This window comes from Ursus americanus, chromosome 13 (assembly GCF_024610735.1).
Source record: "Ursus americanus isolate L20-20 chromosome 13, mUrsAme1.1.p, whole genome shotgun sequence".
NCBI classification, from domain to species: Eukaryota; Metazoa; Chordata; class Mammalia; order Carnivora; family Ursidae; genus Ursus; species Ursus americanus.
This window is the reverse complement of record NC_142139.1, coordinates 39280954-39306355: the sequence shown is the minus strand read 5'-3', so window position 1 is coordinate 39306355 and position 25402 is coordinate 39280954. Positions and strand designations below refer to the sequence as shown.

The 25402-nt window shown below is 35.0% G+C and overlaps 1 protein-coding gene across 4 annotated transcripts in view; it reads left to right on the top strand.

The window, feature by feature from the left end:
- Positions 1-25402, top strand: part of LRBA (LPS responsive beige-like anchor protein) — a 791030-nt gene that overhangs the window by 306567 nt on the left and 459061 nt on the right. For all 4 annotated transcript variants that reach the window (XM_087866503.1, XM_045798851.2, XM_045798849.2 and 1 more), the window contains one exon: positions 14905-14969. In XM_087866503.1, the coding sequence (XP_087722629.1) occupies positions 14905-14969 (65 nt within the window). The remainder of the gene's footprint in view (positions 1-14904; positions 14970-25402) is intronic.

Below are 25402 nucleotides of genomic sequence, written 5' to 3'. Positions count from 1 at the left end.
TCTGATAATATTGGGTCTGCCTGGACTGGGAAGAGTTGGGATGTACAGTGGGGGGTGGTATCTAATGGAGGCTGCTTCCAGTCACGTAGGGGACTCCTCCAAAGGTTGAGAGGAAGAGTTTTCTACCCTACAGGGTTTGTACTGAATTGTCATGTCAGCCTTTCCCTATGGAGGTGGGGAAGTACCTGCAATGCAGATATATTATAATGAGTCTAGGGGTTACCCTGGGGCGGAGGTGGAAGAGGGGAGCACGTGTTCTGCACCTGTGGCTCTTGGTCTCTTAGCCCCAGGGTCTTGGAAGCCACTAGGTCAGGATGTTGTGTTCCTGGGCTTAAAATGTGTGGCCTGTTTATCACCGTCCTTACCTCCAGCTCCTGTCTCTATTTTCCCTTCAAGGGCTTGGGTTTCGGTCTTGAGGTATTCCTTCCACTGCTCATATCTAGCTTCTACCCAACAATGTAACAGCATACAAAATCTTCTCTCTTTGTTCAGTATTTTAAGTGACTCTTGTTTTCTTTTCATGAAATAAATTTTTTAGATCTTTGCCTCACAAATTCAGCCCATCATTTTCTGTAGTGTCTCTTTTAATATTTTCTTACCTTTCAGTGGCTATATTGCTGAGTCTAGACCATTTTCATCTTGAACCATAGAATATTAGAACTAGGAGAGTTCTTATAGATAAGCAGTTTTTGGCCTTTTCCAAGTAGACATGATTAATGGGTAACATTTTCCGTAGGATCCCAAAGGTGATTCTGCCATTTTCTGTGCTAGCTACAGTGATAGCTCTTTTTAGGAAAGCCAGCAAAGTACAGTTGATCCTTGAACAACACTATTTGAACTATGTCAGTCTGCTTATATGATTTTTGTTTGATACGGTACTGTAAATGTATTTTTTCTCTTCCTTATGATTTTCTTAATTACATTTTCTTTTCTCTAGCTTACTTAATTGTAGGAATATATTATATAATGCATGTAACGTATGAAATATGTCTTAACCGACTGTTTAATCTGTAAGCCTTCTTGTCAACAGTGGGCTATTAGTAGTTAAGTTTTGAGGGAGTCAAAAACTTATGTGGATTTTTCAGCTGTGCGGGGTCAATGCTCCTAACCCCTGCATTATTCAGGAGTCAGCTGTATACCTGAATACAAGTGAGATCGATGGTGTTACAGGGATTACTGCACCAATGATTTTTTAAGGGTCTTTTTTGTATACTTCAGTCCTTTAATACTACATTGCTTTTTTTTTAAGGGGGGGAGGGGCAAGGGAGAGGGAGAGAGAGAATCTTAAGCAGGCTCCATACCCAGCACTAGCCCAGCGCAGGGTTCGATCTCACAACCCTCAGATCATGACCTGAGCTGAAATCAAGAGTTGGGCGCTTAACCAACTGAGCCATCCAGGTGCCTCCTACTACATTATTTTCAGTACACCCTCTGTGTTACTATAGTTGAGAAATATGATACTAACAGTTAATCTAGTTCACCGCTGATTAACTTTTTTTCCTGGCCGAATATATTGTTGTCATTAACAGTTTATTACGATGAGTCTCATCTTGAGCCCTAGTAGAATGAGGGAGACAATAAGGGACAAGAGGAGATATCACTTGAAAAAAGCCTCTGTAAAGAACCACAGATTATGATCCAGTGAAATGACCTTTCTCTTTTCTATTGATTTTACCTCCTTCAGTACATTCTGACAAATTTACTTTCCTAGGAGAGTCTCTTTAGATTTCCTAAGAGAAGCTGTAGTTTACTGTCTTGTCAAAATCAAACTCCTCTGCCTTATTTTCAAGGTCTCTAATAGCTGTTTTGTTTTATTTTATATTTACTTCTATGCTGCCTTGTGAATAGTATTCAGATACTTGATATATGTGTTTTGTATATCATGCCATTTTCTTCGTAGTTTATCAGAAACCAAATTCCCTAACCCTAAACCTGTTCTCCACATTGTCCTGCTACTTTCCTTTCCACATTGTGCATTTACATATAGTGAGTATGAAAATGTATACTAATGTCCTAAATACTGGGTGTACACTGCATTCTTTTTAGATAGTAATTAAATATTTTTGAAAATAATTTGGAAGCTTATTATTAGGTATTCAGTTAAAACAGTGGTATTTTCTTTTTTTATAAGGATTTATTTTTATTTTTTTTTTATTTTTAAGTTACCTCTATACCCAGCGTGGGGGCTCAAACCCACAACCTTGAGATCAAGAGTTGCATGGTCCACTGACTGAGCCAGCCAGGAGCCCCAAAACAGAGGTCTGATTTTATTAGGTCTCTTGGTTTGTCAGTTTATTCTTGTTATCGGTTGCCACATAGTTGAGGGCAAATTTAATTTTGGTTTCTTATTGTTCCTTTTTTAGAGGAAAGATGATCTATTCCTTTACCTAAGGAAGCTTATGTATTAGCTTGATCTTTCAGTTTGTCTCATCATATTCATATCTATTCAAAAGATTCATTATTGTTTTGTAGCACTAATCTAATTTCTGAGAATAGGGTCCTATTTGCTAGTACCGTAAATTAAGAAAAAAGGAAGTTGGTTGGTAGCAATGAGAAAGTAAACAATGGGTGAGAACTTTTTTAAAGGAGCTTTCTATTTCTTATCAGTCTTTATTCCAAGTCTGGACTGCTGCCTTACTTATTTGGACATTTGGCAGTGGTATATTTGCTTTGCTGCTAATTTTAAGAAGTTGCTCTATGTGATATCTGCTTGTTACTAGTAGCTCCACAACCCAGCCTTCAGTTTCATGTAGCCTGATAGGCTTTATACTTTGCAAACTAAATGCAGTTTCTGAAACTGAAAACAAAACTCAGTCACTGTTGGAGCCAACACTTGGAGAAGTTGACTTATTTAAAAAATTTTCCAGCTCTTGTTGTAATATACTAATTAAAAAGTGTTTTTATTTCTCTGAATCTGGACTTTTTTGAACTTGTTAGTAAACTTCACTTTTCTTCAGCTTGCTGTTCCTGTTGTTTTAATGTGATTTCTCTTGTGATAGGATGAAAAATGGCTCCTCAAAAATATCCATGTCAAATCCCTGGAATCTGTGTGAATGTTACAGTATTTGGAAAAAGGGTATTTTGTGTGTGATTGAGCTGAAGATTTTGAGATGAGGGGATACTCCTGAATTGTCTGGGTGGGCCCTGAAAGCCATCACATCTATTCTTATAAGTGAGAGTCAGATGGTTATTAAGAGATAGGCACACAGGGGCTCCTGGGTGGCTCAGTTGGTTAAGCGTCTGCCCTCAGGTTGAGGTCATGATCTCAGGGTTGTGGGATTGTGCCCCATGTGGGGCTCCCTGCCCAGTGGGGAGCCTCCTTCTCCCTCTTCCTCTGCCCCTCCCTCCCCCTGCTCATGCACTCGCTCTGTCAAATAAATAAGATCTTAAAAAAAAAAAAAAAAAGGAGATAGGCACATAGGGAAGGCAATGTGAAGGCAGAACAGAGAGGAATGTGGCCGCAAGCCAAAGAATGCTGACAGCCACCAAAAACTGGAAAAGGCAAGGAACACATTCTACCCTAGAGCATCCAAAAGGAGAGCAGCTTTGCTGATACATGGACTTAAGTTCAGTGAAACTGATTTTGGATTTCTGTCCTCTAGAACTGTGAGAGAAAAGATTTAAAGTTTGTGGCAATTTGTTGTATCAGCCACAGGAAATTTATCTAGCAGTGCTTTGATGATCTCTGAGTGTTCTTACTGCAGGGCTCCTCTCACCTTCACCTAATTAAGTGTATGATTTCTTAAACAAGCATCTGAATGTCTGTTATTTGGGAAATTGAATCAGGTAGTGTTGAGAAATCAAAGAGATAGAGAGTACCACCTTTAAAATGTTTCACCATAGTTGAGGAGACAAATACTAGTTTGTGAAGTTATTGACCCATACCTCCCCGAAAGTAAAATAAGCTAATGTTGCATGTATTCCTAATGGAGGTGAAATTGATAAGAGTAAAATACTGCTACAGAGATGTATTATTGATTATTTGTTTCATCAGTCTTGATTTATTTGTGCAGCAAAACTGGGTTATCAAGTATTTCATTGTATCACTATTTCAGTTATGTTGTAGGTCAAAGAATGGCCTACGTGATGTTTATGCCAACACATCTTAGGACTTTTGCATTATATTTAAAATTGATATCAGCTAAAATCATAGTAGTGCACTGTTAAGTATTTGAAGGAATTAAGGAATCATTCTGGACTGAAAAGTCATCGTCTTCTTTACCAGGAGAGTCATTAAGCATACCGTAATTGGCTACACTATTGGCTACACTTTGTCACTATGGAGCATGTTACTGTAGCATGAGTATATGTGTCTTAGATAGTATACATTTAAGATCCGGACCAAAGCTTTATAGATAGGTATAGCATGAATTTGGAAAAATTTAATTCTAAAGGATCATCATTTCATAGCATAAACATAAAAGATGTTATTTGTCCCTTACGAATATTAAAATGGATGTGATGCTTTGCAGTTATTTTTCACTTGATGTAAAACTGCACTGACATTGAAATCTCACACTATATTAACATTAAGAATTTATTCAGTGAACACATAGTATCGGTTTACAGTGGTCACTGTTTAGAGTGGAAGACCCCAAATGGTTAAACAGCAGGAGAGTTCTCTGTTTTTAGTTAGAAACTGCTGTTTTATATATGCCTTATTTACTACATGTTTAATTCTTAATGTTGTGTGCTGTGGGATCGGGCATGCAAAAGTCAGCAGAAAGAGTTCTGGTTTTTACATCTAGAGCTATTACTTGCTGTACAAATAATAAAGGCACTATTTTATTGGGTTACTTGTAATTAACTTCAGCACTAGGCATTCATATAAATCATTTGTAATCTGTTTTCTTTAGATTTTTATTCTTTTAAACTGGCTTAACGTACTTGCTTTCTGTTATCTTTTTTACATATGAATTGAGGTTGTAATTGGTTTTTGGAATTAGGCTGTCAGAAACCAACATATATGTGAATTCAAGAAATGATTGAGGCAAGCTAATGAATTTTGTATAACATTTTATAGAGATTTGTTACTGAAATAAATATTCTGTAGTAATATTGTTTTGTTGTGAGCCTTAACAAATCATTCTCTCAAGTTAAAAAGTGTCTACACATTTGAAAAGTTAAAATGACAGCAGTTATTAATTAGAAAATATTTTTCCTTTTGATGTCTTTCAAAATGCTGAGAAAGCATAGACAGGAGATTTCTTTTAACTCCTGTTAATTTACTGTCATTTTAAAATTTTTTAACATTTGAATCTTCATACATTTTCCACAATATTATCTGCAAAATGCCATTTTATAGATTGATTAGTAATTTACATTATTCTGTGCTTGTAACTTTTTATGATTATTTAAAATGGAATTAAAATGCAATAGAGGCAGACTTTTTTGGATAAAAAAAGCAGCGTTTAAAAAGAAACACGTATGTCTGGCTGGGTTTAAGTTCATAGTATATGTTAATTGAAATTAAATATTAGAAAACAAAACTTTGCCTCTAAAACTACCTCATTTAATAAATATTTACAGTAATCTGTAGAAAGAGTTTAGAGGTATAAGATAATTTTATTTTCTCCCATGATAGAAAATCTTGATGATCTTATAAAATGATAGGTATATTGAGGCGTGGGGGATAGGAGGGCATGAAGAAAGTTGTTTTCACCCATGTCATGAAAGCAGTGCTCTTAAAAAAATAATGCAGTTGGTAAGTATTTTTTATTGTTGCTGAGTACACTAGAGGGTTTAAAAATCTTTAAAAAATAATTAGCCATTTTATATAGTTTTAATGGAAGTCTTTCATGTTTCCTCTCCAGCAGTCTCTAATGAATACTCCCTGTAATTTCAGTGCAGGCTTTGAGATTCCCTAAAGACTTGACTTCAGACCTCAAAGGGCAGCAATTGCCATATGTCTGGAGAACTGGAGTTGCCAAATAGACTGACCATGTACTAATAGGACACATTTTTATAGCTCTTGAATGTGAAGCACTGATATAAGCTTAATGATGATCATCTGTTGAGAGCTTGTAGCTGGAAAGGGTTAGAGCAACTTTTGTCACCTTTATTGAAATCAGGATTTCTGTATTGATTAGTAAAAGATCTTGGCTAAATTGATTCCAGTTTGGAAGTTATTTGAAGGATCATTTTTGGCTGGAGAACATGTTTTTCCTGAAAAAGTTTAAAAACAGATTTTTAAAGGGACTTGTATTAATTTTAATGTATGCTTAAACAGAATGGTAAGAGGATTATTTTTTTTATTTATAAATAATTTAAAACTGTTTATAGTACTTACGTAATTGATTGCATGGCTATCTCAGTCTTGGATTTTTAAACTTTTGCATTCTTTATTTTGTAAACCAAATAAATGCATCCTAAATATTCAATTCTTTGCTCATAGTTCACATTCAAAAATATTTGTTAAATAAGCAATTGTAAAATGGAACCATTTGTCAGTTCAACTTTAATAGACTTTTTCTTTCCTATTTTTCTTAACTGTAGTGATCTGCGTATATATTTCATTTATAAACTGAGCTATAATATTTATACAAATTGGATGTACATTTAAGTGTATGTACACAGAAATCGTTGAAGCCAAAGCTTTCCAAAGGGCAATATTTTATACTATTTCAGGTAATGATTTGTTTTACCCTCTAAAGAGACAATGGAATAAAAACCTGTCCTTTACTATTATGCCATATTCGTTCCTGGTTTGTGGTTACTCGAATTTGTGTTAGATAAGCTGTTGAGAGAGTGCTGACATAAGGCGCAAACACTGTTGAAAAGTTCTTGATCGTTTACTTTGAGCACTTAAGATTACTATATCTTGACCATGAACAAGTTTTCTCTAGTTTTGACCTTTAGTCCTGTGTATAATGTGGCTCTCAATTTTGTGTTAATACATTCCCTTCGTTATTTGAGCTCTCCTCTGTGGCCTCCTCCCTTGACTCCTACTGGTGTTTCTGTCATTTACTTAGGGAATTGGAGCTATATCTAACAATTAGATTTGTTTTACAAAGGCATGTATAACTGTAACATCTTAAAATATTAATACTGATATTTGATTGAAGAGCACAAGCCTTTAAATTTTCATATATTTAATAGGGAAAATGAAATAGTTTGATATGTTTTTATTAACAAATTATTCTTCATCCCTCTGTTTAATTTATATTTAAATCAATACTTACAAAAAGAATATTTTACGATCAAAAGCTGTAGAGATAAAGTTAATTTCATTTGGTAGGATGTAGAATACTGACTTTAAAAAATAATTCTTGGAGCGCTTGGGTGGCGCAGTCGTTAAGCGTCTGCCTTTGGCTCAGGGCGTGATCTCAGCGTTCTGGGATCAAGTCCCACATCAGGCTCCTCCGCTAGGAGCCTGCTTCTTCCTCTTCCACTCCCCCTGCTTGTGTTCCCTTTCTCGCTGGCTGTCTCTGTCAAATAAATAAATAAAATATTAAAAAAAATAAAAATAATTCTTAATGGTTTATTATAAAATTATATTTTCATATTTTTTTTAAAAAAGATTTATTTATTAGTGAGAATGGGAGGGCAGAGGGAGAGGAAGAGATAGTCCCAAGCAGACTTTGTGCTGAGTGCGGAGCCTGACACAGGGCCCGATCCCAAGACGCCAAGACGACGACCTGAGTCAAAGCTAAGATTCAGCGCTCAACTGCACCACCCACGTGCATCTATATTTTCGTAGTTTTGATACCAGTATTTGTAAGACTTGAATGCTTATTCCGTTATTTAGAGACATTTCACAATATTTTGGATAAATATCTATTGTCTAGTTAGCATATGATTTTAATACTGAAACAGAAAAACAGCAGTTACTGGCCTCAGTTTTTCTTCTCCCCTTTGATTCTTACTTTCTCAAAGGAGCCATATTCACTAAATCTTAGTTGTTGAGTCTGCCTGTCTTCATATTTCTAAATGATTTAATAGCTATTTCTTTATTTTTCTGTTTTAGACATTATCTAGTGATGTCTTCTATGGAAGATGACCATTGAATTGTTTATATTGTTCTTTCTTTCCAATTCACATTTTATGTTGTTTCCAGTACAGTTACATTTTAATATTTTGTTAAAACCATACACCATTTACATTATTGTGCCAATGTAAGTATTCACAGCGGAGCTACAAAATGTACCAGGATAGCCCTCCCTATTTCCCTCCCTTCCTTCCTTCCTTCCTTTCTTCCTCCCACTTGCTTGTCTCTCTTTCATTTTCTTCTTCTGGAATTAATAGTTTCCTGTTTTTTGTTTATTTAAGTTTCTCTGTACCCACCACAAATTTATTTCTAAATTTTCCACTGGAATCATAAAACTTGGGCCAATGTGATCAAACACACCTACTATCTATTGATTCAAATGTTTTTCTTAGAGATGTACTACAGGTTCTCTATCTGTTCCAGTCTGGATTGGTTACTCTTTAGGTCTGTAGAAAGCTGTTATCTGGAAGTTTCTTTCATTATCAACTCAGAATTTTCCTCTTCCATCTTAAGCTGCAGTGTCTGTCTTCTGTCCACAGTGACCTTCAAATTTGAAAGGTGCTGATCGCTGTTCTAGCACTGGGAATATAGTAGAGAATTTAAAAAAAGGGAAAGGCAGAAATGAGATCTGGTCGGTAATAAGTATGTCATCAGAAGAATAAAGCAGAGCAGTTATGGAGGATGATAATGGGGTGTCTATTAATTTTGATGAGGCACTTCCTTTGTAATTTCTTGAGAAAGAATGGGTGAGGGTTAGAATTTTTTAGACATTGCTTGTGTGAAACTTTTTCTTTTCTTATTTTGACCTTTAAACTTGATAACTAGCTTATTTGTATATTGGTATTAGAGGCTGAAAATTATAATCTTTACAAAATTTTTCTCCCTGGTAGCTTTCAGTATTTTTATTATTTTAAAAATTATTGTTGTTACTGCATTATGCCTTGGTATGGGTGGATCTTTTAAATTCATTATCTTTAGTATTTTATGTAAACCTTTTTAGTCTGAAAAAGTATATACTTGTGTTCAGAGAAATTTTCCTGAATTATGTTTATGGGAATTTCTTGCTTTCTGTTTTTTTCTAATTTTGTTTCTAGAACTCCTGTTAGTTAGATGTTGAACTGTCTGGATCAATTTTCTGATTTTCATATCCATTTCCATCTGTTTTTTCTTCATTTTATCTTTTATTTTACTTATTGAGAGGCTTGCTCAACATCTTATAGTGCTTTTAAAATTTTTATTCGAAATACTTTTAATTTCTAAGAGCATTTTCTAGTCTTTTGTTTTGTTTTTGTTTTGTTGTGGGGGGCGGGGAGGCAAGAGCTGTGATGGTTAATTTTATGTGTCAACTTGACTGAACCATGGGTGTCTAGATATTTGGTCCAACATTATTCTGGGTTTTTCTTTGAGGGTGTTTCTCAATAAGATTAACATTTAAATTGGTGGCTGAGCAGAGCAGATTGCCCTCCCTGATGTGGGTCTGCCTAATCCAGTCAGTTGAAGGCCTGACTAGAACAAAAAGTCTTATCATCCCCCGTGGAACTGGGATATCAACTTTTTCCTGCCTTTGGACTTTAACCGAAACACCGGTCTTTCTGGGTTTTGAACCTGTTGGCCTCAGACTGGAACTACATCATTGGTTTTCCTGATTCTTAGGCTTTTTGACTTGGGGTGTAACTACACCATTGGCTCTCCTGGGTATTCTGCTTGCCAATTCAACCATCGATAATTGTGTGAGCCATTTCCTTAAGATAAATAAGGTTTTTATCTCCGTACTATTGGTTCTGTTTCTGTGGAGAACTCCAGCACAGGGACAGAGAAATACCAGTGAATAAGACAAAATTTTTGCCCTGATTGTTTTACATGAAATATTTTCTTTCTAATGGTATAAATTATATATTTCTTTAGTCTTACTCTCCACAACCCCTTAACAATATTGTCTGTTTTCTCTGAGTCTTTTTTTCCTGATTATTTCTTTGGTGTCTGTCATTCACATGAGTCTTTCCTGTAATGGCTGGTAATCCTTATCTGCTCATATTTAAGTGTAACATACAAAAATCCACGCATGTGTGTGAGTTGTCTATTGGTGATGAATGAACTGTTTTTGCCATTGATAGACTATTAAATATTGTGGATTCTCATTTGTTTTTGATATGGCTTTGGAGTCTCATAGTTCAGTAAGTATCCTTTCAAGTTATTCTAGTTTTACAGTAAGGCTTTTTACAGTGTCCAGAAGTTGACTTGTCTGAAAGTAAACTTTTAATGTTCTACTGTGGTGGGGATGACCATAAAGTATAGGGAGAGGATCTGGAATTCTGTGTTTTATATACTACTTTTCATTCATTTAAACTGTTTTTATCCCTGTTTCTCAATATCTTCCTATGTATTCAGTGACTTCAACTCTTGGCCTTTCTAGGGTTCTGCAACAAGCATTGATTTGCTTCCTCAAGTTGATTTTTCTCCAGATTATAGAGAAATTTTTTACCCTCTCTCATATGCTGTTGTCTATTTATTATTATTTTTGTTCTTTTACTGTGTTTAACCTGAAGTCACTCATTATATCCCTCTCTCTCTCTCTTTCTTTTTTAGACTAAGAGATAGTAATTTAGCCCACCAGAATAAAAAATTGATACTACATTTAATGATTTTCCCCCTCTCCTCAAAAAAAAAAAAAAAAAAAAAAAAAAAAGGTGGCAGCCTGGAGTATATGTGGTCTGTCTTGACAATTTTTAGCCTGACTTTATTTACTTTAGAACATGATAATACTTGGGAATTAACTTTTAAAATCTAGGTAAGTTTATGTAGTAATTCAAGACACAAAGATATGTTGTAAATTATTGAATTTATATAAAACTGCCAAGTTTACTTTAAGGAAGGAAAATTGTATTGAAATAATATAAATTAATACATAGCACATTAATTGGTGCTCCTTTTCTCTATATTTGTTTGTTGATGGTAGGGAGTTATCGACTTAATTTGGTTAATGAACTCTTCCCCGCCCCCCCACCTAAGAAAAGACTTTTACCACCAAAACCATATATTTGAAATTTGGTAGAATACTATATTTATTTAATACATTTCACTAATATATCTTTGTTGTTGATGTTGCGTGACTAGGAGCATTAGTAAGCTAAAAGTATATTTTAGTAAAAATTGACTAATCAACAATTATAGCCTTAGGAAGTGATAGTCAATTAAATACAGCTTAGAACAGGTATGAAATTATTGACTCACTTGTTGTTCTTTGAGTCCTTCCTCTCCAAAGTGCTGAAATGTGTTTTGAAATTACTTAGTTGCATTAGTGGTTGGATTTGAGGCTTTTAACGTGTTTTTCACCAATACCTTTGGGAAAAGAATAACCAAGACCTTTAAATGTACTAGCATTTTGCATCACTATACAATTATAAATACTGTGATGAAATATTGAAATGATCATGTAAGATGATAACCGTTAAGCTTTTCTTTCAACTATTAAAACTCACTAAAGGTTATATTGAGCTGTGGCTTATGAAATTGTTTAGACTAACACCTTCTTTGATAATTGCCTCAGAAGTGGAGAAAAATGCTTTAGAATGGCATGATTAATGAATCGTCTTTAGTTTTGGCAACTTCCTTTAAGGATTGTAGACAAAGTTTTAGTATCGAGAAAACTGTTGGGTTTCACTAACAGCTGGGTTTATTAAAAATTTTAATTTTCTATTCTTAGGGACTTATGTATTATTTTCATCTGGGTTATTAGTTAATTAGTATTAGTAATAGCTGACACAGTGTTACATTAGTTTCAGATGTACAGCATAGTGATTTGACAACTGTATACATTATACTGTGCTCACCACAAGTGTAGCTATCAGCTGTCACCATGCAATGTTGTTATAATACCATGGAGTTATTAATTCTTATCATCATGTATTTATGTAGCTGGTGTGTGATATTAAATGTTAATAATTTATACTTAGGAATGGATTATAGATAAAACTCAATGATATCTTTGAGAATTGTGAGATTTTTGTAACAATACCCAAAAGTATAAGATTCGTATTCTCATTTCTTTTCTCATATTGTCTAATTATTTTTTAACTAGTGAAAAAGTTTTACTCCAGGTGATTAGATAGCAGTTATTATAAGTTAACAAATACGGGTTTATAGATGATGTTTGGGAAAGCAGGAAGTCTAATGTAGTAGAGGTAATAAATCCATGTCTCAGAGTTTCTATAAAAATTGGAGTCTTCTACTTCTTTATGGACTGTCACGTCTAATTTGTTTTTAATTTAAAAGAAAAAAATATTTTGTGTGACATAGCAATTTGAGTTCAGGTCACAAAAATTTTTAGAAAGCGAATTTTCTGTAGTTGTAGTAATTTGAACTGGTGTTCTATCTGACCTAGATCATGCTGTTCAAAGTGTTTGTGAAATTTAAATGGCATACTTCCTGATTTTACATTATAATTAAAATCAGTTTGTATACATTAATGAAAATAAATTGATGTTTCCTGTCTCTCTACTGTTACCTTTTTCATCCATGTGGAGTTTTGAGTTTTCTATGACCTTATAATAAAAATGCACACCTGTTGCGGTTTTCGAATAAATGGATTTGAGAAAAAGTACTGTTAGTAAATACTTCTTAAAGTCAAATGTCTGATCTGAAGAATTATATATACTATATTCTCTTGCTTTTCTTTCTGATTTTTTTTTTCCTAGCAAGAAAAGTAACTTCCTTTGGTTTCTTTTAACTAAGGTTAATTTTCATTTTCAGATTTTTCTTCAGGTTAAGTGATCTAAATGAAAACTCAGTTTAAGGTCTTGCCTCCTCATAATCTGGTGCTATATCAGATTTCTAAGTGGCTTGCTGAGAGTGCTATGTTGAGTGTAAGAGCTGAGAAGTGAGCATATGCTTCTGTCTTGACTATGGTGTCCTTTGAGGTGTCACCATCCCTTTTGATTCCCCGCTATCTATCAGCAAAGGTCACAGCTGTGTTCTCCGCATCTTAAAGCCTCTGGTACTGTACATCTTTCTGGAAGAACACACATGTTCTTCTTTCAGGGATATACTTCATGGAATTTGATTGCTTTGTTTTATACTATTTGTCAGTTTATATTATTTTGCTGGAAGGAAAAGGGGTTTAAATGAAAAGGTATTTCTATTTATGCTTTCCTTGTTTTACCTCAGTGAAAGAAATATAAGATCTTTATTGTTTCAGTTGGGTGGTAATTGTGAATTTTGAAAGAATATAGTTTGGAGGCTTATGAGTCATTAATTTCTAAATGTTTGTAAATTACTGAATCATAAAATAATATACCTTAAAGAAATTTTTTAAAGAGAGTATCTAAGACCTAGAGATGTCAAATGATGTCCATGGACATAACCTGTTAATGTCAGAATCAGTGTGAAAATATAGATCTCATGACTTCTTGTTCATTGTTCTTTCCTTAACAACACATTGCTTTATCTTCTCTTTTAGATCTAGCCAGTTACTACTATCAGATTTCTGAGTGATTTTATATCTACTTCTCATTCTGTGTATGTTCTCTTAGTATTCTTATTGACACTATTCATGAAATAGAACCTTATACTACCCCAGAAACCAATATTGCACTGTATATTAACTGAGTAAAAAAAAAAAAAAAAAAAAGAGCCATATAATGACAAAAGTGTACTTTGTAGCCATTTTAGTCCTGAGAACCACCTTGGGTTCTTCAAAACATGAAAGAAAGCAATTCAAAGTTAGGGATGAAAAGGAGAAATTAGAAGAGAAAGGATGAGGCTGGAAAAAAAATAGGAATTTGGAGTAACACAGAGCAGTTGTCAGGGGTGAAAATACATGGACTTTCAGACTCTTAAAGGTGTTACATAGAACATATGAATATTTTTGGTAGTACAGGTAAGTACCCCAACATTGTCTTTTGTTTTGAGTTTATAAAAGAACAAAAAAAGATCAGTTGAGGAATATCATGGAGGTAGAATGTATGGGGCTCCTTAGTTTTAAGGACCATAAAGATTGTACATTTCTACTTATTTATAATTTAATTTAAATATCTGTATTTAAAAATAGATATACATGTGCATACACATACCCACACACATATATACCTTGGCATTTCTCATATCTAGCAGCATTTCACACATACATGCACATATGGGTGCATGCATGGACATTTCTCAACTCTAGCTACTTTTCAATTCACATAGGCCCCGCCTTATGAATTAATGTTTATTTTATATGTTTATATATGTTTTAAGTTAAATGTTTATATATTTATATATATTTTGAGATGACTAAAAAAACTCATTTGTACCTACTCTACTAGTTTATTTCCTTCCTAAGCTTTTTAGTGAATAATTATTCATAAAGAATATAAGTAATAGATTTATACCATCTTCTTCTAATTCATAAGCTAGTAAACTATAGTTTTCCAGCTCAGTAGTCTAGACAAATTCACTGATATTTCTTTTCACTTCCTCAATTAATCATCAATTTTTGTGGTAGGATGTGTGCTATTTATTGTGTACCAAACTATTTAATTCTGTCTTCCCCTCATTTGGAGAAGTGATGTATCTCTTTTCTTAAAAAAAAAACAAAACCCCAAATCTCTCTCATTGGTCTGTGCTGCCTTCCTTTCCAACTCCTAATATTTTAGTTGAATTAGTAGTATATAATGGTATAGGACAAAAAGGGCAAAAATAAATATAGATAGGGTTTTTTGGTTAGAATCAAATTATTGCTAACTTGTTTAGTTTAATTTTGAATATCAACTATTCATGTATTCACAGGGCTGCTTTAAGTAGGCAGCACATTTAACCAAAGTTTTCATTTAAGAGATAAGGTATGAAATTGATACGGGTGATGCTTTTCATATTGTTTTAAAAAAAATAATCTGTTATTTGCTCAGCTATTTCTGTCTTTTTTTTTTTTTTTTTTTTAGGAGTGGCAGAATTCTATCCAGAAGAATGCAGGCCTTGCTTTTATTGAACTTGTCAACGAAGGAAGGTAATCTATTTTATATCCATTAATGTTTTACTTGTAAATCTTACTGTATTTTTGTCATTGAAACTGACATTTTTGGGTCCTGTATTGTTTTTGCAGTCAGTAATGTAGTGGAGCTTAATTTTTACAAATATGTCAATATTTAATTATTTGATGGTTTTCTTCACAGTTACATATTTAATGATAAAGTTCTGATCTTTATTTCGATAAGTAAGGCTGAGTTTGGCAAAAGTAAGGTAGTGATTTTGTTAATAGATATAAGGAAAATGAATACTTACTTGGAGTTCCTACAAATTTAATTATATTTGTAGAGCCCAATAATTAGACTTAGATGTCTATATTATCTCTCTTATGTCATGGCCTGGTCATAAAGGAGTGGGAGAACAAGTTTTGTTCTGTGTTGCGAAGTGATGAGAAAGTAGATAGAGGGAGAAAGTAGGTAAGGTTTCCATTTAAAGATAGAAGAATTCAAGGAAAAGAAATGCAGTAGTAAGAAAGAAAAGTGAAGCAAGTCCAGAGATGAAAAGAAAGCTACAAGGGAGAAAATAGATTGAAGAGAGTTAGAGAATTAAAAGGTAAAAGTAAATTGAGGAAATGATGGGTGGACTACTTTGAGTCTGTTTTTGTGGAAGCTGATTTTGGATTAATTGGACTGAAGACCGAGGGTATAGATTAAAAGGTATGTGTAGCTGCCATTCGAATTTGTATTTTGCGTAAAATTGTTGTTTAGGAATGTTTCTTTATAGTGTTCTGGCTGGTGTTGAGACTGATGCCATCACTTTGGGAACTATTTGAACTAGTAACTAGGAATCCAGCATCTATCTTGTTAATGTTATAGAAGAGGGTGAAAAGGGTATGGATAACTTCACTTGACATTAAATACTTCTAAAATTCTTCTACTGTGCAAATAATTATACATGCTTACATAGTAGTATTGGAAACCAATAAATAAACCTGCAGTTATAATGCCTTTTGCTAAATTCTGTTGTAGAAGTATTTAAATACATGTTAAAAGAAATACTTGACAGTTTAGTATGGAAGAATTAGGTAAAACTTCCCCAGGGATCATGACTCTTGAGAGGTATTTTCTTTTTTAATTTTATTCTTTTTAAAAATTTCTTTTCCCGTTTTATTGAGAAATAACTGACATGCATCACTGTATAAGTTTAAGGTATACAGGGGAGTGGTTTGATTTACATATATTGTGAAAGGATTATCACAGTAGGTTCAGCTAACATCCATTGTCTCATGTAGATACAATATAAATAAAAGAATGAAGGAAAGGAAAAAAATTTTTCTGCTTGTGATGAGAACTCTTAGGATATACTCTCTTAACAACTTTTCCTGTATATCATATAGCAGTGTTAGCTATAATCATCATGTTGTACATTACATCCTTAGTAATTATTTACCTTGTGACTGGAAGTTTGTACCTTTTAACCATCTTCCTTCAAGTCCCCCTTTCTCTTTTCTCTGCCTCTGCTAACTGTATCTCTGGTCTCTTTTTCTAAGAGTTTGGGGTTTTTGTTTGTTTCTTAGATTCTACATGTAAGTGAGATTATGTGGTATTTGTCTTTCTCTGCCTGACTTATTTCACTTAGCATAATGCCTTCAGGTTCCAGCCGTGTTGTTGCAAATGGTAGGATTTCCTCACTTTTAATGGCTGAATAATATTCCATTATATTTATTTATATCTCTTTCTCACTACTTATTTGTCCATATATCAGTGGACACTTAATTTGTTTCCAAGACTTAATTTGTTTCCATGTCTTGGTTCTTGTAAGTAATGCTGCTATGAAAATGGATGTGTAGATAATCTTTTCGAGTGTTTTCATTTTGTTTAGGTATATTTCTGGAAATGGAATTGCTGGATCAGATGGTAGTCCTCTTTTTAATTGTTCGATGAACCACCATACTGTTTTCCATAGTGTCCGTACCAGTTTACAGTCCCACAGAGTTCACAGGTGTTCCCTTTTCTCCGCATCTATGATAAGATTTGTTATCTCTTTTTTTGATGGTGACCATTCTAGTAGGTGTGAAGTGATAGTTCATTGTTGTTTTACTTTGACTGGTGATGTTGACCATATTTTCATGTATCTGTGGCCTTTCATATATCTACTTTGGAAAAATGTCTATTCAGGTTCTTTGCTTGTTTTAAAGTTGGAGTGTGTGTGTGTGTTTTGCTTTTGAGTTGTATGAGTTTTTTATATATTTTGGGTATTAATCCCTTATCAAATATATTGGCTTGAAAATATTCCATTTCACAGGTTGTCATTTCATTGATGGTTTCTTTCGCTGAATGGAAGCTTTTTAGATTGATGTAGTCACACTTGTTTTATTTTGTTGCTTGTGCTTGAGTGTCATATCAAAAAAAAAAAAAGTCATTTCCAAGGACCATGTCCAGGAGTTTTATTCCAAAGTTTTCTTCTAGAGTTTTATGGATTCAGATCTTACATTTTTTAATCCATTTCAAGTTAATTTTTGTGAGTGGCATAAGATAGAGGTTCAGTTTCATTCTTTCACTTGTGAATGTCCAATTATCCCAGCACCATTTATTGAAGAGACTTGTCTTTTCCCCATTGAGTAATCCTGGCTCCCTTGTCAAATATGAATTGACCATAAAATGCTTTGGTTTATTTTTCGGCTCTTGATTCTATTTTATTTGTTTATTTGCTTTTATGCTAGTACCAAACTGTTTTGCTTACTGTAGTTTTTTGTATAGCTTGAAACTGGAAGTGTGGTGCATCCTATTTTGTTGTTCTTTCTCAGGATTTCTTTTACTATTCAGGATCATTTGTTGTTCCATATAAATTTAGGAGTGTTTTTTTTTAATTTTAGAAAAAAAATGCTCCTGGAATTTTGATAGGGATTGCATTGACCCATAGCTTGATTTTGGTAGTAATGATATTTTAACAATATTAATTCATTCGGTCCATGAATACAAGATACCTTTCTGTCTGTGTTTTCACAATGTTTTCATCAGTGTTTTGTGGTTTGTGGAATAGAGAACTTTTACCTTCTTGATTAAATTTATTCCTAAGTATTTTTTTATTTTTGGTGATATCGTGAAAGGGATCAATTTCTTTATTTCTTTCACCAGAAATTTCACTGTTACTGTATTAGAACTGCTGCTGGTTTTGTATGTCAATTTTGTATGTTGTAACTTCACTACATACATTAATTAAATCTAACATTTTTTTGGCTGAGTATTTACGATTTTCTATATATAAAATCATGTCATCTGCAAATGGAGACAATTTTACTTCTTCCTTTCCAGTTCTGATACCTTTAATTTTTTTTTCTCCTGCCTAATTGCTCTAACTATAACTTTCAGTTCTGTGTTTAATAGGAACAGAGCGGGCACCCTTGTGCTGTTCTTAATCTTAGAGGAAGAGCTTTCAACCTTCACTGTTGTGTCTGATATTACCTGTGGGTTTGTAATATAAGGCCTTTGTTAGGTTAATATATCTTCCTCCTATGCCTAATTTGGTGAGTTTTTAATCACACATGGATATTGAATTTTGTCAGATGCCTTTTATGCAGCTATTGAGATGATTATATGATTTTTTTCTTTCATTCTATTAATGTAATGTGTCACATTGATTGATTTCCATTATGTCAAACCATCATTGCATCCTGGATAAATCCTACTTGATCATGGTGAGTAGTCCTTTTAATGTGCTGCTGATATCAGTTTCTTTTTTTTTTTTTTTTGAGAATTTTTGCATCTATATTCATCAGGGATATTTGCTTGTAATTTTTTTTTTTCTACTATTATCTTTTTCTGGTTTTGGTATTGGGATTTGCTGGCTTTGTGAAATGTGTTTGGGAATATTCACTCCTCTTTGATTGTTTGGGAAGAGGTTTAAAGTACTGGAGTTAACTCTTCTTTAAATGTTTTCTAAAATATACCTGTGAAGCCATCTGGTCTTAGGCTTTTCATTATTGGCAGATATTTGATTACTGGTTCAATATCCTTACTAGTAATTGGTACAGTCAGTATTTCTTTTTTCCGGATTCATTCTTTGTAAGTTGTAGGTTTTTTTTAAATGTTTTTTTTATGATATTATGTTAGTCACCATACAGTACATCCCTGGTTTTTGATGTAAAGTTCGATGATTCATTAGTTGCGTATAACACCCAGTGCACCATGCAATACGTGCCCTCCTTACTACCCATCACCAGCCTATCCCATTCCCCCACCCCCCTCCCCTCTGAAGCCCTCAGTTTGTTTCTCAGAGTCCATGGTCCCTCATGCTTCATTCCCCTTCTGATTACCCCCCTTTCTTTATCCCTTTCTTCCCTTACCGATCTTCCTAGTTCTTATGTTCCATAGATGAGAGAAATCATATGATAGTTGTCTTTGTCTGCTTGACTTATTTCACTTAGCATTATCTCCTCCAGTGCCGTCCATGTTGTAGCAAATGTTGAGAACTCGTTCTTTCTGATAGCTGAGTAATATTCCATTGTATATATGGACCACAACTTCTTAATCCAGTCATCTGTTGAAGGGCATCTCGGCTCCTTCCACGATTTAGCTATTGTGGACATTGCTGCTATGAACATTGGGGTGCATATGGCCCTTCTCTTCACTACGTCTGTATCTTTGGGGTAAACACCCAGTAGTGCAATGGCTGGATCATAGGGTAGCTCAATTTTTAACTTTTTAAGGGACCTCCACACTGTTTTCCAGAGTGGCTGTACCAACTTGCATTCCCACCAACAATGTAGGAGGGATCCCCTTTCTCCACATCCTCTCCAACAATTGTTGTTTCTTGCCTTGTCTATTTTTGCCATTCTAACTGGCGTAAGGTGGTATCTCAGTGTGGTTTTGATTTGAATTTCCTTGATGGCTAATGATTTTGAACATTTTTTCATGTGTCTGTTAGCCATTTGTATGTCTTCATTGGAAAAGTGTTCATATCTTCTGCCCATTTTTTGATTTGTTTATTTGTTTCTCGTGTATTGAGTTTGAGAAGTTCTTTGTAGATCTTGGATACCAGTCCTTTATCTGTAGTGTCATTTGCAAATATATTCTCCCATTCGATGGGCTGCCTCTTAGTTTTTCTGACTGTTTCCTTGGCTGTGCAGAAACTTTTAATCTTGATGAAGTCCCATAAATTCATTTTTTCTTTGTTTCTCTTGCCTTTGGAGATGTGTCATGAAAAAGGTTGATTTGGCCAATGTCGTAGAGAGTGCTGCCTATGTTCTCCTCTAGGATTTTGATGGATTCCTGTCTCACATCGAGGTCTTTCATCCATTTTGGAGTTTATCTTTGTGTATGGTGTGAGAGAGTGGTCAGGTTTCATTCTTTTGCATGTAGCTGTCCAATTTTCCCAACACCATTTATTGAAGAGACTGTCTTTTTTCACTGGATGTTTTTTCCTGCTTTGTCAAAGATTAGTTGCCCAAAGAGCCGAGGGTCCATTTCTGGGCTCTCTGTTCTGTTCCATTGGTCTGTGTGTCTGTTTTTGTGCCAGTACCATGTTGTCTTTGTGATCACAGCTTTGTAGTACCGCTCGAAATCCGGCATTGTGATGCCCCCAGCTTTGTTTTTTCCTTTAAAACAGTTCCTTGGCGATTCGGGGCCTTTTCTGGTTCCATATAAATTTAAGGGCTTTCTGTTCCAGTTCTTTGAAAAATGTCATTGATATTTTGATCGGGATAGCATTGAAAGTGTAGATTGCTCTGGGTAGCATGGACATTTTAACTATGTTAATTCTTCCAATCCATGAGCATGGAATATTTTTCCATCTTTTTGTGTCATCTTCAATGTCTTTCAAGAGTGATTTGTAGTTTCTAGAATATAGGTCCTTTATGTCTCTGGTTAAGTTAATTCCAAGGTAACGTATGGTTTTTGGTGCTATTGTAAATGGGATGGATTCCTAATTTCTCTTTCTTCAGTCCCATTATTCGTGTATAGAAATGCAACTGATTTCTGAGCATCGATTTTGTATCCCACCACATTACTGAATTGCTCTATAACTTCTAATAGTTTGGGAGTGGATTCTTTTGGGTTTTCCATATAGAGTATCATGTCATCTGCGAAGAGAGACAGTTGGACTTCTTCTTTGCTGATTTGGATACCTTTGATCCCTTTTTGTTGTCTGATTGCTGTTGCAAGGACTTCTAGTACTATGTTGAATAATAGTGGCGGAAGTGGGCATCCTTGTCGTGTTCCTGATCTTAAGGGAAAGGCTTCCAGCTTTTCCCCATTGAGAATTATATTTGCTGTAGGCTTTTCATAGACGGTTTTTATGAGATTGAGGAATGTACCCTCTATGCCTACACTCTGAAGGGTTTTAATGAGGAAAGGATGCTGTATTTTGTCAAATGCTTTTTCTGCATCTATTGAGAGAATCACATGATTTCTGAATTTTTCTTTCTGGATGAAATCTAAGACCCCAATCGATTTGCGAATGTTGAATCACCCTTACATCCCAGGGATGAATCCCACTTGGTCATGATGGGTAATCCTTTTAATGTACTGTTGGATTCTATTAGCCAGGATCTTGTTGAGGATTTTGGCATCCATATTCATTAGGGAAATCGTTCTGTAATTCTCCTTTTTGATGGGGTCTTTGCCTGGTTTGTGGAATCAAGGTAATATTGGCCTCATAGAATGAGTTTGGTAGCTTTCCTTCTGTTTCTATTTTTTGAAATAGCTTTAGGAGAATAGGTATTATTTCTTCTTTGAATGTTTGGTAGAATTCCCCAGGAAAACCATCTGGGCCTGGAGTTTTGTTTTTTGGAAGGTTGTTTATCACTGTTTCAATCTCTTCATAATTAATTGGCCTGTTTAAAAAATCAATTTCTCCCTGTTTCAGTTTTGGTAGTTTATAGGTTTCCAGGAAGGCCTCCATGTCTTCCAGATTGCTTAATTTATTGGCATAAAGCTGTTGATAAAAGCTTTTAATAATCCTTCCAATTTCATTGGCGTTGGTTGTGACCTCTCCTTTTTCATTCATAATTTTTTTTTTTATAATGATTTTTTATTATGTTAGTCACCATACAGTACATCCCCGGTTTTCGATGTAAGGCTCGATGATTCATTAGTTGTGTATAACACCCAGTGCACCATGCAATACGTGCCCTCCTTACTACCCATCACCGGCCTATCCCATTCCCCCACCCCCCTCCCCTCTGTAGCCCTCAGTTTGTTTCTCATAGTCCATAGTCTCTCATGTTTCATTCCCCCTTCTGATTAACCCCCTTTCTTTATCCCTTTCTTCCCCTACTGATCATTCTAGTTCTTATGTTCCATAGATGAGAGAAATCATATGATAGTTGTCTTTGTCTGCTTGACTTATTTCACTTAGCATTATCTCCTCCAGTGCCGTCCATGTTGTAGCAAATGTTGAGAACTCGTTCTTTCTGATAGCTGAGTAATATTCCATTGTATATATGGACCACAACTTCTTAATCCAGTCATCTGTTGAAGGGCATCTCGGCTCCTTCCACGATTTAGCTATTGTGGACATTGCTGCTATGAACATTGGGGTGCATATGGCCCTTCTCTTTACTACGTCTGTATCTTTGGGGTAAACACCCAGTAGTGCAATGGCTGGATCATAGGGTAGCTCAATTTTTAACTTTTTAAGGGACCTCCGCACTGTTTTCCAGAGTGGCTGTACCAACTTGCATTCCCACCAACAATGTAGGAGGGATCCCCTTTCTCCACATCCTCTCCAACAATTGTTGTTTCTTGCCTTGTCTATTTTTGCCATTCTAACTGGCGTAAGGTGGTATCTCAGTGTGGTTTTGATTTGAATTTCCTTGATGGCTAATGATTTTGAACATTTTTTCATGTGTCTGTTAGCCATTTGTATGTCTTCATTGGAAAAGTGTCTGTTCATATCTTCTGCCCATTTTTTGATTTGTTTATTTGTTTCTCGTGTATTGAGTTTGAGAAGTTCTTTGTAGATCTTGGATACCAGTCCTTTATCTGTAGTGTCATTTGCAAATATATTCTCCCATTCCGTGGGCTGCCTCTTAGTTTTTCTGACTGTTTCCTTGGCTGTGCAGAAACTTTTAATCTTGATGAAGTCCCATAAATTCATTTTATCTTTTGTTTCTCTTGCATTTGGGGATGTATCATGAAAAAGGTTGCTTTGGCCGATGTGGTAGAGGTTGCTGCCTATGTTCTCCTCTAGAATTTTGATGGATTCCTGTCTCACATCGAGGTCTTTCATCCATTTGGAGTTTATTTTTGTGTATGGTGTGAGATAGTGGTCAAGTTTCATTCTTTTGCATGTAGCTGTCCAATTTTCCCAGCACCATTTATTGAAGAGACTCTTTTTCCCACCGGATGTTTTTTCCTGCTTTATCAAATATTAGTTGCCCAAAGAGCTGAGGGTCCATTTCTGGGCTCTCTATTCTGTTCCATTGGTCTATGTGTCTGTTTTTGTGCCAGTACCATGCTGTCTTTGTGATCACAGCTTTGTAGTACAGCTCTAAATCCGGCATTGTGATGCCCCCAGCTTTGTTTTTCCTTTTCAACAGTTCCTTGGAGATTCGGGGTCTTTTCTGGTTCCATACAAATTTAAGGACTATTTGTTCCAGTTCTTTGAAAAATGTCCTCGATATTTTGATCGGGATAGCATTGAAAGTGTAGATTGCTCTGGGTAGCATGGACATTTTAACTATGTTAATTCTTCCGATCCATGAGCATGGAATATCTTTCCATCTTTTTATGTCTTCCTCAATGTCTTTTAAGAGTGATTTATAGTTTCTAGAATAAAGGTCCTTTACGTCTCTGGTTAAGTTAATTCCAAGGTAACGTATGGTTTTTGGTGCTATTGTAAATGGGATGGATTCCCTAATTTCTCTTTCTTCGTTCTCGTTATTCGTGTACAGAAATGCAACTGATTTCTGAGCATTGATTTTGTATCCCGCCACGTTACTGAATTGCTCTATAACTTCTAATAGTTTGGGAGTGGCTTCTTTTGGGTTTTCCATATAGAGTATCATGTCATCTGCGAAGAGAGACATTTTGACTTCTTCTTTGCCGATTTGAATACCTTTAATCCCTTTTTGTTGTCTGATTGCTGTTGCAAGGACTTCTAGTACTATGTTGAATAATAGTGGCGAGAGTGGGCATCCTTGTCGTGTTCCTGATCTTAAGGGAAAGGCTTCCAGCTTTTCCCCATTGAGAATAATATTTGCAGTAGGCTTTTCATAGATGGCTTTTATGAGATTGAGAAATGTACCTTCTTTTCCTACACTCTGAAGGGTTTTAATGAGGAAAGGATGCTGTATTTTGTCAAATGCTTTTTCGGCATCGATTGAGAGGATCATATGGTTCCTGAGTCTTTTCTTGTTGATATGATGTATCACGCTGATTGATTTGCGAATATTGAACCACGCTTGCATCCCCAGTATGAATCCCACTTGATCGTGGTGGATAATCCTTTTAATGAACTGTTGGATTCTATTAGCAAGTATCTTGTTGAGGATTTTGGCGTCCATATTCATTAGGGAAATCGGTCTGTAATTCTCTTTTTTGAGGGGGTCTTTGCCTGGTTTGGGGATCAAGATAATATTGGCCTCATAGAATGTTTGGTAGCTTTCCTTCTGTTTCTATTTTTTGAAATAGCTTTAGGAGAATAGGTATTATTTCTTCTTTGAATGTTTGGTAGAATTCCCCAGGAAAACCGTCCGGGCCTGGAGTTCTGTTATTTGGAAGGTTGTTTATCACTGACTCAATTTCTTCATAATTAATTGGCCTGTTTAAGAAATCAATTTCTTCCGGTTTCAATCTTGGTAGTTTATAGGTTTCCAGGAAGGATTCCATCTCTTCCAGATTGCTTAGTTTATTGGCATATAGCTGTTGATAAAAATTTCTAATAATCCTTCCAATTTCAATGGTGCTCGTCGTGACCTCTCCTTTTTCATTCATAATTTTATAATCTGGGTCCTTTCTCTTTTCTTTTGGATAAGTCTTGCCAGTGGTCTGTCAATTTTATTGATTCTCTCCAAGAACCAGCTTCTAGTCCTGTTGATCTGCTCTACTGTACTTCTGGTTTCTGCTTGATTGATTTCAGCTCTAATTTTGGTCAACTGCTTCCTCGTGCGTGGATTAGGCCTGTCCCTCTGTTGCTGTTCCAGCTTCTTGAGGTGAGAATATAAAAACTGCATTTTAGATTTTTCTATTCTTTTGAGTGAGGCTTGGATGGCTATGTATTTCCCCCTTAGGACTGCCTTTGCAGTATCCCATAGGTTTTGGACTGTTGTATTTTCATTCTCATTGGTCTCCATAAATTGTTTAATTTGATTTTTGATTTCCTGGTTTATTGAGTCATTCCTGAGCAGGAAGGTTCTTAGTCTCCAAGTGTTTGAGTTTCTTCCAAATTTTTCCTTGTGGTTGAGTTCCAATTTCAGAGCGTTGTGGTCTGAGAATATACAGGGGATAATTTCAGTCTTTTGGTATCTGTTGA